Below are 13,283 nucleotides of genomic sequence, written 5' to 3'. Positions count from 1 at the left end.
AGGGTGTAACCTGTGACTGAGCAAATGCATGATGCACAATGTGGTTTCAGCACAATATGTAAATGATTCAAACCACCTGCAAAACAGCTACAACAAGTTTTATGGGTGGACAGCTGCCAACAGCCACACATTATTACATTTGGGGGTTAAAGGGATTCACCCCCAAAATGACTTTATTTCTATCGATTAGTCACCCCACGGAGACCTGAATTCATGGTTTGTATTTTTGTTTTCGACATATTCCTAAGCCAATAATTTGATGACGAGCGGACCGGTAGGCAGCGGTTTCGGTAGGAGACACAAAGGAGACTCTTTTTGTCTCCTACCGGAACCGCTGCCAGTCATCAAATTATTGGCTTAGGAATGTGACAAAAACTAAAAAATATCCATGAACTCAAGTCTCCATGGGGTGACTAATCGATAGAAAAAAAGTAATTTTGGGGGTGAACTATATCCCTTTAAGGGTATCCCAAAAGAGCATAATGCTGTACATTGTTAATTGGTCATATCTGATGGTTATACATCAAAGAACACCTTAGAAAACTAATCTATAGACATTCATTATATGAAAATTACATTTTTAGAAGCAGATATTCTGTGTTTGACACTGAGATGTGACGGACCCAGATTTTGAAGTGACCTTGACCTGAATTGACCTGGTTGGTATACAATGATATACTTTTAACATGTTATCTGGATGTGCCTGGGAATCACATACAACTTTGGTGAAAGATTGCTATTGCAATTTCTCCTGCAGGTCAAACCACATATTGACTAGATTATCACATCTTTTCAGAGAGTTGGTGGGCCTGCAGTGCAGCTTATCGAACTGGCTTGAGCACAGGGCACCAACCTGGGGGGGGGGGGCACCAAACGCTCCCGGGGGGCACCGAACCGGGTCCAAGCACCGGGCACCACGAAGGGTTAATCCGCCCCTGTGGGCCAGCATTAGTTTGTTTTGCCACTAGCCAAAGATGATAAACAGGCAGTCAGAACTTTAATAGGAAATGCATTTAGACTTCATACCATTCATATAGGAGTACCGTCCATCAGCGTGAAGCCAAATGTATACTTTGTCACTGCTGCATGCCGAAAGTAACGCTTCACATCGTGTCATTTTATATTTTAGCGTTGGCTAGCTATTCAAAAATAGCAGATCTACAAGCTCACAGCACGTCACTTCGTGCCGCGCTGTCAGCTTGTTCATCTGCTATTTTTGAACATTTTCGAAAAATGTTGAATAATTTTGAATCAAGAAAAGGTTTGAGAACAACTCATTTAGAAGGCATTTGTAGAATCGGCCTCAGGTCTTCATGGGTTAATCAGTTATTACTTGAGGTGAGCCACTCGGTTGTGTCACCTATCCTAATCAAGTCGTGACATCATGACATCCCAAACCCAGTTGTGATATCTGATACCCAGCCCCTTCATACCCTCTGTCTGCACTGATCTGACCACACCCATGTTTATATAAATGTATTTTATTTTATTTTTTTAATGTATTTAATTTTCTTCATTTTCCCAAAAGAATATTAAAAATAAATGAAAAAAGTTATGGAAAAAACACGGCCCCCTCACGTATTAGGAGGGCAGGGTGAGTCACCAGAACCAAGGACGGGTGTTTTTGAAGAATCTAACATGTTAATAATGGAGTTTGAAGTTATAATGGGTTTGTATAGGAAGGGGGCGTGTCTGATAAAATTAATATCAAATATCTAAATACTGAATCAAGCAACTTAAAAACGGTCTGGGGGGCTCACAAAAGCCTGAGTAGACGATAGAATGACCAAAAGTTTTTTTGAAAGTGAAATATCCCTTTAAAATCCTTGTCAAATAATTGATTTAAAAATACCACTGTTGGTCTATAAAGCTTTGAATGGTTTAGGCCAGGGCCTAAATACATTTCTGATGATTCTACAAAATCATGAACCATCCAGACTTCTCATCTGGGAAAGGTCTGCTGTCTGTCCCTAAAACCAAAAATAAACGTCGGTAAGCAGCATTTATTTTTTAATGCACACGTATCTGGAACAAACTCCCAGAAAACTGCAGGTCTGCTGCCACTCTTATTTCTTTTAAAACACAACTAAAGACCTTTCTGTTTGCCGCTGCTTTTGATTGAGTTACTTTTCTTTTCTTTTGTTTTTTTGTTTTACTTCTTTCGTTTTATGCCTCCTAATGTCATTGTATAACTGTGGTGCATTTGCTTGATGTTCTGTGCAATGCAAATTGAGTTGCCTTGTTGTTGAAATGTGCTATATAAATACAACTGCCTTGCCTTGCTTTGCCTTACACGTCAACTAAAAATCAGGGTAAAAAGTGACTGCTTTAAATGCCTGCAACACTGCAAAGTGCTTGGTTTCTTTCCTCAACATACTGTACACTGAGACTTGTTCTACCTGCTTTCACGATTAGATTGCAGGCCTAGGCTTTGATAATATGCGGAACATAATGTCAAAAACATACAGTACCTCTAATGTGGGAAAACCCCAAGCTATACAGGCTCTTGAGGAGTGGTTGGCACTCAAGTAAATTCTTAAGTTTTTAACTCGACAACATTCTGGTATGAGTTCCTGTTTGGTATAAGTTCCAAACGTGTGTCCTCACCAGTGTTATAGTTATAGAGTGGCAGTAATAAATGTTGTGAAGTCAAAAGGACCATATTTGTCTTTGGAATGTAATACAGTATGTAGTGGAGTGAAAGTCATATACGTATTCAAAAATACAAATACAAGTAACGTGCAGACACTCCAAAAATGTACTTAAGTACAGTACAAAAAAAATGCACTTTGTTACTATACCCATCACTGTCTATAACCACCTGTTCACCACTCAGGTCTAGACTTTTGACTTCCATTTGACTTCACATGGTATGGTGAAGCAATGATCTGGGGTGAGAGGGACTGGTTTTTCTAGTTGGAAAATACAATCATTTTCGTTCTGTAATCTAATCTGACTGACACACTTGCAGAGGACTGGACCGTTGCCATGAATTCTGGTACCCATGCAAATATAATGCTGCCGTGCCCTTTAAAACATACCTATAGCCTAATGTGTGCTGCCTTGAGGCCTGTCATTCATTATCACGTCACACTGCTTTCTTCTGGTTGGGACTGACACCTGTCCAGTGAATTGACAGTAAATTTAATTTCTCTGTATACACATGTATTTCTTTTTCATGACTCAACAAGAGACAAATCTTGTCTTGAGTCACAATATTCATAAAAAAAATCCTGTCCTATATAATAAGTTTGTTTCTTATTATCATACTGTAGCCTACAATATTTTTGGGTGCATGATGCAGCAAAACTTGTGTGACAGAAAACTGACTGAGTGTATTGCTTGTATTATTGTTATTATTTTCTCTTTGAGATTGTATATCATGCGTAGGACTATAACATTTGCAACTCATTTGCATTATGGTCTGACTGACTGCAATTGTAATGCAAATATTGGGTGGTTTGCAACGTGTGTTCATGAGAAATGTCTTTGTACTCTTGTCTCCTGTTTCTTGATGTAGCAGTTCTATCTCGACTTGGCGGTTTACCACAAGCCTACTGTAACTGTCAGTGGTGGAAAGTAACTAAGTACATTTACTCAAGTAGGCTACTGTACGCAAGTACAATTGTGAGATATTTTTTTCTTTACTGGAGTATTTACTATTTTCAATATGTTTACTTCAGAGGCAAATATTTTACTTTTTACTCCACTACAATCATTTGAAAATTTGTGTTACTAGTTACTTTGAAGATTTGTTATTACAAAAAAAAGGGACATTAATGATAATGTACATTTTGATACCAATACGTTTGTACTTTTAGAATGTCTAATTATTTCTACATTGCAGTGTTGATACTTTTACTTAAGTAGAACACGTGAGTACTTTTTCCACCATTGGTAACTGCCATCCAGGACCAGAATGTTGTGTGCAGGCAGTGTCTGAACATATAACCTAGCCTGGCTATAATACCTATCTATGTTTTGGGAATGTATTTTTAAACGTCATTGTGTCGGTTATCTGTTACATTTTCAAAAAAGATTAGGCTATTTTTATAGCTGTTTGACGTTTGTGATAAGAAATGGAGAGCAGTCAGTGTGTAGCCAAGCCTTCATAGGTCTACTGTATGGTGAAGACAATTTCAGAAATTGTAATGGAATGCCACACGTTTGGTTTAGTTGATTAACCCCTGCAGGGAAATGTGGATGGATTCAATTCTGGATCAGCAGTTAGTAGGCTATAGCAGTGGTTCTCAAAGGCTGGTCCAACCAGGGGCCCCCAGGGTTCCACGAGCGGGTTCCAGGGGAACCCATGCAAAATGATAATCAGTTTAAGCCCTATTTTATTGTTCAGCTATTCATAAATAGCTGCTCTACAAGCTCACAATGCATCACAATGCGACACATCGTGAGCTTATACAGTACATCTGCTAGCTATAATATAATATAAATGTTGAATCTTCACAAATGTTGAGAAATCTTCTCTTTTGGGGTCCCTGGTACAAAATATGTTCATGGGGTCCACAGCCAAATATCAATTTGGGGATCCTCAAAACATTTTTTTCCCCCGGAACTACAGGGATATATGACAATACCTAATAGACATTGCCATTCCATTTCAAACCTAATTTATACTCCAATGCAAGAGGCTGTATCACTTGCCGCAGCACCTGTCTGCCGCCGGCGCGTAATTACGCACCATCTGACCATTGGACGTTGTGCAAAGCTGCCGAGCAACGGCCTGCATTGCATTTAATTGTCATAATAGGTCAGTGGTTCTCAAACTTGTCAAGGACCCCCAAAATGAAATGTATTTGGCCGCGGACGCCCATCTCAAAATATTTTGTTTCAGGGACCCCCAGAAGCAAAGCTTTGGGTTAAAAACGCATTAAAAACATTTTGATTTGCACACATTTTCACAATTTTTCAAAAATAACTAGACTAATAGCTTTCTTTGGCTATTTTTTAATAGTTTCCCTATACTCTTCCATTGAGACAATAAGTGTCAAGGACACCTGTTGGTTGATCATTAACATGCCTGAAGCATAATATGCTATTCTGAGCATGTTATCATCCGCCCTGGATAAGAGTGGAGACTGCGGCTTTAAAGAGTGCTGGACATTTTGGTCTCTCATGGCAATTTTATGTCGGTAGGACATCATCAAAGTTACGTATTGCAGCTTCAACAACTTTAAGAGTAGCCTTTGCCTTTAACCAGGATGGAAGCTGCATGCAGTGTGTTCGTCCCACCCACCTCATGTCAGCTATTAGTGTGTGTGTCATGTTTTGGTTCCTTGTTCACACTCACTCAGGCATGGAGGACAGGGTGAACGTTGGTCCGTGAATAACACGTTATGAACAGTAATATTATTATCCTACTCTCTAACGGGTGAATGACAGCAGGTGTGTTGTGAAGGAAAACAAAACCCTAGATGTTTGACTAGACATGATAAATCCAAGTAGGACTAATGGGAGAGTGCAGCAGCGAGACGCAAACAGAGGTGAACATGTTTTCGGACTCGGTAGGTTTTTTTTGTATTATTTATGTTTATAGTATAGTAATAATTTATGCTCTGTCGTATGACGGTGCAATTAGTTGGCTGTTTTCGGACAGTGTTCATAGAAGTAAAGCCAACTGTTCTTACTTCCTACTTCCTCGTAACCCAAAGATAAGATACAGTAGCCTACTTAAAAAGAAATATATACTGTACGCATAGGCATATATTATTCATTTAAACTTTAACCAGGTAAAATTCTCCTTTTCCATTTGACAGAGAAAAAAACATACAAAGACTTCATGATCCAGAAAATATGGAGGAGCAAAATATGTTTTTGCTTATAGGCTATTTTAGTGTCAGTTGGAATTTATTTAAATTTTCTTCCCCAAAATAACAAATGCCTGCTTTGGAATCTGATTAGGAATTTTATTTATTTATTTATAATTTTTCATATTAAAGGAATTGCAGAACTGTGGTGTTGTTTTGTTTAACAACATGGCAGGTCATGAATCATTAACATGACAGAAAGTTGGACAGCATACCAGGAAAGAGCTCTTAACCAAAACCAACATTTCAGTCTCTTGACAGCACCACTGTCAGCCACACTCAAAGTGAAATAAATACATAATTAGCAGATCTAAAATAGTTGATATACAGGGTGTGTGTTGTGAGACCTTGTGCTGTGAGCTTGTAGGTTCTGCTATTTTCACTATTTGACATACAACAGTAAATCCGGTTTCAAGTGCTTAAACAGTGCCTGTGGTGCAGATTACATTTCGACAGCACACCAAGTGTTCCATTTAAAAGGTTTTGTTCACAAATGTTTTGTAAGTTACAATACAATCATATCAGCAGCCAGCTGTACATAGGGAGAGGTCTGTTTGATGAAGGATTACATTAGCTAATCTGTTCCATTTTCCTTTTGCTGGATGTGGGCCACACAGGCAGTCCTAGAGCACCAGGATACATGCAACCAGGAATTACGAGGAAGACTGTGAAAGAACTCATCATGATGAAACGCCAGGCCATGCAGAAGCAGCAGGTATTTCAACAGGTACATTACAAATCCACCGGATTCCATTTTCTGGCATGGGTGCCTGCCATGGTGCAACCATTTAGTGCACTGACCATTATGTTCTTTGAGAGTATTACTATTAAGTTTGAATCCGACTTTCATTGTCTGCCCTCTGTTTCTGTTTCTCTCTGAAAAGCATAAAATGCCTAAACAAACTTTAAAGATTAACTGACATGTTTCAATCTCATAGAGATAAATACAAAGAGGTTTTTCTTTTACTGACATTTCAGAGGTATTGGATATACTTAATTTAATTTAGTTAACAACTTTTCTAATAAATTGCCAATTAGCCTACAGTACACTTGAATTACAAGTTAGGAGTTTATTAATGCCTAAATTGTAGATGGTAAGGCAAAGCAAGGCAAGGCAGTTTTATTTGTATACTGTAGCACATTTCAACAACAAGGCAACTCAATGTGCTTTACACAGAACACCAAGGAAACACAATTATAAAATTACATTAGGATGTATGAAACAAAATATTTAAAAATGCATAGATACAGTTACAGTGCAGAAGAGAAAAGAAAAGAGAAAAAATAAAAATAACGTCCTAAAATGTAACATTTTTGTGGTCCAGAAAATGTTGTCATTGAACGTTTGTGGAGAAATGTACAGTGATAACATTTCCTCTGGTGATTGCATTGATCAAAAACAGCGGCAAACAGAAATGTCTTTAGTTGTGTTTTAAATCTCTATCTCTCTTTCAGAAATGCAACCCCCCTCAGAAAAAGCCTCGCGTACGTCAACCTGACTTTGAACCCATTAGCCTTGCAATACTTAAAGAAGTCACTGCAAACGAGACCATACGTGCTCAGTCAAGCACGCCACCTCCCACAACGCCTGGTGCCACAAATCTGTTCCCCCCTGGGCCGAAGAATTACCCTGTGCCCCTTCCACAGCAACATGTACGATGTTCAGCACCAACCAGTGCCCTGTCTCCACTCGCTGATGGCCTATCAAAACAACATGTAAAATGTATAGCACCAGCCAGTGCCCTGTCTTCACTCGCTGATGGCTTATCAAAACAACATGTAAAATGTTCAGCAGCAGCCAGTGCCCTGTCTTCCCTCATTGATGGCCTTCCACAACAACATGTAAAATGTTCAGCACCAGCCAGTGCCCTGTCTTCCCTCATTGATAGCCTTCCGCAACAACATGTACGATGTTCAGCACCAGCCAGTGCCCCGTCTTCACTCGCTGATGGCCTTCCAGAACAACGTGTACAGTGTTCAGCACTGGCCAGTGCCCTGTCCTCGCTAATTGATGGACAATCAAAACAACACGTGCGATGTTCGGCACCAACAAGTGCCCTGTCTCCACTCGCTGATGGCAAGATGACGTTCTTCCAATGGCAAATACTCCAGGAAGCCCAGAAAATGGATAGAATGGACCCTGAGGTCCTGATGACGCAGGATGAAGACGGAGACACGTATGTATGCTGATCAGTTTGTCTGGTCCTTAACCAGTTAACCACATGAACCCTAGCGCGTCCGTATTCTAGGGTTGGACATTCAGCGAAAATAGCAGATCTACCAACTCACAACGCGTCACAATGCGGCACTTTGTGAGCTTGTAGATCATCTATTTTCGGAAAAGAGATAAGTCATTAAAACGTTACCAAGCTTACCAGAATAACTGAGTCAATGTTGGCACTTCATATTGAACTGAAGTAAAATTATAAAGTAGGCCTAAAGCTTAATTTATACTCCACACGATGGTGTCACTTCCCAACAAGAAGTTCTTGTCGGCAGTGAGTAACCCATAAATCCTATACATATAAAAGTATAAATTAGGCTTAACTGTTTTTCTTCCACCTCCAGGTTTCTTCACATCGCAGTGGCGCAGGGAAAGAGGGCCCTGGCCCATGTGCTGGCCAGTAAAATGGCCACCACGGGCTTCCTGGATGTGAAAGAGAATAAAGGCCAGGTATTCGCCACTATCTATCATTCATTCTCCATTAAAGCAGCACTAAGTAACTTTTTAACAACTATAGCATATTATGTCCCACACAATTATAACGTTACATGTTTAAGCAATAGCAATCATCCGTCCATAAATGTATAGACTCAGGGGGGACCCTGCTAGGGGCTTGACTGTATTACTATGCATAGGGGAGACAATGCGTTTCATCCTGGCATTTACCAAGGCACCAACTGCCAGTCAAATTGAAGACTGGCCAATCACAGCATGTCCTCGCAGTACATGCTTGCAGAGAATCTTGTCTAATGAAGTCAAAGACGTTGGCTGCCATGTTATTTGTGTCCAAAGTGACCACTGATACTGATACCCCAATAATAATGAATAAACTACTGCTGTTTTTATAAATTGTGAACCCTAATGTCTTCCATATATTGAAATAATACTATAATTTTAAAATAAACATTACACTGACTGGTCTGTCCCCTTTTGCACATGTTTCAACTTTCAACAATTGTCAGTCAGTCGGTCAGTCACATCCACTATTACAGGCCGTCCCACCTAGTGGTCCCGTAATAACATACTAGGTCAAGGCCCAAGGGTTCCCAAACCTTTCAGGCTACGACCCCCAAAAATAATCATATTTGAACTGTGGACCCCCCACCCTGACAAGCACTTGGAATTGTAGGCATTACATTTAGTTTCGGTTCCACAGATAAATATTGTGAAAATAGCCGAACTACATGGAGCTTGTAGATCGGCTACTTTCAAAAATGCTTGCTTCTTTCTCGCATAGGCTAATATTTGACAATTTGGCCAACTTGGTATTAACAAGGTTTCACAGTCATTAAATTGTAACTTTAAAAATGTGCAGATATGCTGTATACACTTATACTGCATGTTGGTTTGTTAACTGTTGAGTGGGCAATGTTTCACATTTCACTAATCATCTGGGGACCCCCCAAAAATAATTTTGGGACCCCCAGTTTGGGAGCCACTGTACTAGGTAATAAATTATTTCACTACATGTGTAGGTTTTACATTCACACCCTGATTCTCTGGTCCCCTGTTAGAGGTATTTTCAAACATGGTTGCATTACCTTTGGCTGCTCTGTAAAATGATTGCTGATTTTGTACACAGACGGCACTTCAGCTGGCAGCTGCAACCAACCAACACTTGATTGCCCAGGACCTGCTGTTCCACGGGGCCCAGCTCAACACTGCAGACTGCTGGGGACGCTCGCCTCTGCATGTGTGTGCCGAGAAAGGCCATGACCTCACTCTGCAGGTATACCGTAGGCTCATTTCTCTTAACCACATAAAGACCTGAGGCCGAATCTACAAATGCCTTCTAAAAATCAGTAGTTCTCAAACTTTTTCATGCCAAGGAGGAGTGCCCCCCCAGAAGAGAAGATTTGTGTTAAAAAACTATTCTAAATTATTAGAATAGTTGCAGACAAGTAGCAGACAATTAGCCAATGCTAAAATCTAAAATGACTCTGTAAGCCTGGCGTCCCTAAAAAGGTCCCCCAAAAAAGTCAAAAATTGCAGATCTACAAGCTCAAGCTTATAGATCTTCTATTTTTGAGGTTTTTTTTTAATAGGGGTTACGTTGTTAAAGCATATTACGGCGTCATATTCTGTGTCAGTGCGATTGGTGTCGATCCACAAGATCTACTCTGTCTGATTGTACTTACTAGGGAATATCTAGTAAGATGCCAAATATCCATCTATTCGTTAACTAACTTGTACATATCGATGACTAGATCATCCACAGAGTCCTCAATGGGAGCTGGCAGCCGACTGATGTTGAGCGGGTCAATTATGACGGCAAGTGGTTCTTTTTTAAACCTTTACATGTGCAATAGAATACAAAAACATACACCAGGAGGTTCGTCAGACTCATTGTAAGTCGCTCTGGATAATAAGCGTCCCAAAGCGTAAATGGCTTGTGTCTTTTCCCCGAATAAGGCCTGACTCCGCTCCATACGGCCACGCTTTGTCACAATGCTGTGATCAAAGAGCTGAGATGTCTGCCAGCTCCTCCCTCACACAGGGCAGAGGAGCTCAGACTGAGGAGCAAGATGTATGGAGGCTGCATCAGAACTCTGCTGCTAATGGGAGCATGCTGTGGGACACAGGTAAGCTGTATGGAGGGTGCCAGTGGTTCTCTTCCATATTATAGGAGTAGTTCACCCAAAATATTACTCATTTGATGACCGGTGGAGTCTCCTACTGTAGCTGTAGGAGACTCAACTGCAGGTTAATTGGGTCTCCTACTGGAGAATCCACCGGTCATCAAAGTATTGGCTCAGGAATGCGACAAAAACAAAAATATCTCCATGAATTCAAAGCTTCACGGGGTGTGTAATTGATCATGTAATTTTTTGGGTGAACTACTCCTTTACCTCTCATAACTCAGAGAGCGTACAAATAGACCAATCTGTTGGTCCATTTGGTTCCATGGTTTTAAATGCATCACAATAAAATGTGCAGCATTTTCCGAAGCTGAAGAATTTTTGTGGTCCTGACTTTGTGGCTGGTGGTTGCTCACATAGACATTGCCCATGACACAACAAAGTTCTGTGAAAGTGAATAACTTCATTATTAATTTAAGTAGTGAGTAAAGCCACACAGTCTCGTAAATCATGTTTTGGGGTGAGCGTTCGGCACAACTGCCAATCAAAGTGACTGTACTGGCCAATCACAGCGCTTCTTCTCCGGGACATAGCAAAACACGTAACAGCATAATATCTGTTTAGATATTGGCCAGGCTTTTCGGATCAATATAAAGAGGAACATGACATGAGCCTATATGTTATTTAGTCCGGACTTGTCCTTTAAGTGACTCATAAAGAAGAGAAGCCACCATGAACCCTCTCTGAGACATAAAAATTGACCTCTGACCTCTGTGTGTCGTGTTGTACAGGATCTTAAAAGTGGGCGTACCTCGCTGCACATGGCGTCTGAGGAGACCAACATGGACCTCTTGCACATTTTCCTGGACCAGCCTTCTTCACTGTCTGTTGTAAACATTAAGGTGGGTCTGTTGTTGAGCAAGATTTGTTTTTCTTCAAAAAGGTTCAAAAATAGCAGATGTACAAGCTCGCAGCATGATACAAACTGAGCTTGTATATCTGCTATTTTTGAGAACCACTGTTCTAAACCAATGTTCTATTAAAATCCTAAGAGTTTTATGAAAAACGTATGTTGCTAAATACCGTATACTGTATAGCTAAAATCTAAAATGACACAGATAATTTCCCGGTTTCAACGGGTTAACCCTGGTGTCCTTATTTTTGGGTATGTCATTATAGGTGAAGATTTCCCCCCAAAAAGTAAAAAATACCAGATCTACAAGCTCGAGGTTATAGATCTTCTATTTTTGAGATTTTTTTAATATAGGGCTTAAATGGTTAATAAGCATATTCTGTGTCAGTGCGAAGGTGTATCAGTGTTAATGTTATTTATTGTACTTACTAGGGAATGTCTAGTAAGATGGCAAATAGAGACAGGTGAACACAAGAAGGCAAAACATGTCACACACAATCAGTCAGAAAGACTATTGCGGAGGAATTTATTATGGGAGGTGGCGCAGTGTTAAGCGATGAATGCACCAACACAAATACACTGACATACAGGACTAGCATACGGTGCAATGGCGGAGGAGAGAACAGTGAAGTGACGTCATATTATATTAGACTAAACACTCTTACATTGTGCAAACGGTTTTGATGTGTTCTGTAGATGTTCAACGGGAACACGGCGCTGCACATCGCCAGTTCTCTGCAGAATCGCAGCTCTCAGGTGGAAGCTGTGAGGCTGCTCTTGAGACGAGGCGCTGATCCCAGCACCAAAAACAATGAGAATGAGCTTCCTGCTCAGCTGGTGCCCCCTGGACCAGTAGGTGATAAGGTACATCACTGTCACTACCACCACCATCACCATACTATACAGTATTACTGTCTAATATACAGTACTGCACTATTCAGTAATATCCTGAATATTACATTGTATACATGTTCAGAATATGATGACCGATTAATCGTACATCCCTAGTTGTGTATAGTTTTCAAACTGATGGTATGTGTTGTCTATCTACTACAGGTGAGGCAGATCCTGAAAGGAAAAGATGTCCGTTCTTGATTCGAGTTCAAAACCACTGTCAGTCAGACAGTCCAGGCTATGAAGAGAGAATTTGCCGGTATAAGGCAGATGAAGAGTCGTTTCAATGAAACATGCTCAAATGTTCGCTACAAAGTAGTGAGTCGTTATTTTCGTTTTTCTTGAGTGGAAGATCAGTGGAGAAGCTTGTATCTTTATCTTTGATTCTTTGAATGTCCTTTTGTTTTTTTTTACATGACCATGTTGTGGAAATGTTATTTACTGTAAAAACCTCACAAATTTAAATACTGAGTTTGAATGTTAGTCAAAAAGTAATCAAAGTTGACTTTGATATGATTTATTGTTTATATTAAGTAGTAAGGTATTCCACAGGGCACGGTATGATTGTCTAGGTTATTGAAATGTTTGATAGAGGTAATTCTAGGCATAATGTGAGAAATACTATAATCTACTATAATCATAATACATTTACTGTATGCTGTTGGTGAGCAGCAATTTTGTTCAATTTAACTGCATTTAAAAGGTGACAATACGTGTGACAGACACAAATAAAGACAGACATTTTTAAATAGGAATGTCATTAGTAATGTGTATTTATGCATGGTCACTCAATGCTAAATGCTGAGTCCATGTTTAAAGCGTTTGAGAAATGCAATAATATGGTCTATGAT

General features: G+C 39.9%; 1 protein-coding gene across 4 annotated transcripts; it reads left to right on the top strand.

The window, feature by feature from the left end:
- The first annotated feature begins 5,304 nt into the window (after nucleotides 1-5,304).
- nfkbiz (nuclear factor of kappa light polypeptide gene enhancer in B-cells inhibitor, zeta) lies at nucleotides 5,305-13,181 on the top strand. 4 transcript variants are annotated; one of them, XM_084051056.1, is made up of 10 exons: nucleotides 5,305-5,519; nucleotides 6,440-6,537; nucleotides 7,278-7,999; nucleotides 8,391-8,496; nucleotides 9,629-9,775; nucleotides 10,254-10,317; nucleotides 10,459-10,628; nucleotides 11,417-11,527; nucleotides 12,235-12,402; nucleotides 12,595-13,181. In XM_084051056.1, exons 1-10 carry the CDS (start codon nucleotides 5,444-5,446, stop codon nucleotides 12,631-12,633), a joined length of 1,701 nt encoding a protein of 566 aa, XP_083907182.1. In that variant the 5' UTR covers nucleotides 5,305-5,443; the 3' UTR covers nucleotides 12,634-13,181. The 4 variants fall into 4 exon arrangements, with proteins under 4 accessions (XP_083907182.1, XP_083907181.1, XP_083907184.1 ...); XM_084051055.1 differs by having other exon boundaries at nucleotides 6,440-6,549; XM_084051058.1 differs by having other exon boundaries at nucleotides 5,398-5,519; nucleotides 6,444-6,537.
- Nucleotides 13,182-13,283: the final 102 nt, after the last annotated feature.

Source organism: Gymnoscopelus microlampas (assembly GCF_963454915.1).
Source record: "Gymnoscopelus microlampas genome assembly, chromosome: 24".
Classification (NCBI taxonomy): domain Eukaryota; kingdom Metazoa; phylum Chordata; class Actinopteri; order Myctophiformes; family Myctophidae; genus Gymnoscopelus; species Gymnoscopelus microlampas.
Note: the sequence above shows the minus strand (reverse complement) of the source record. Positions and strands in the feature narration are given on the sequence as shown.

Excerpts from the sequence above, each read along its gene's own strand:
- nfkbiz (XM_084051055.1), top strand. The coding sequence starts at position 5,444 with ATGATAAATCCAAGTAGGACTAATGGGAGAGTGCAGCAGCGAGACGCA. Across the intron at positions 10,318-10,458 it reads TGAGCGGGTCAATTATGACG|GCCTGACTCCGCTCCATACG; the intron begins GCAAGTGGTTCT and ends TCCCCGAATAAG. Across the intron at positions 10,629-11,416 it reads GAGCATGCTGTGGGACACAG|GATCTTAAAAGTGGGCGTAC; the intron begins GTAAGCTGTATG and ends CGTGTTGTACAG.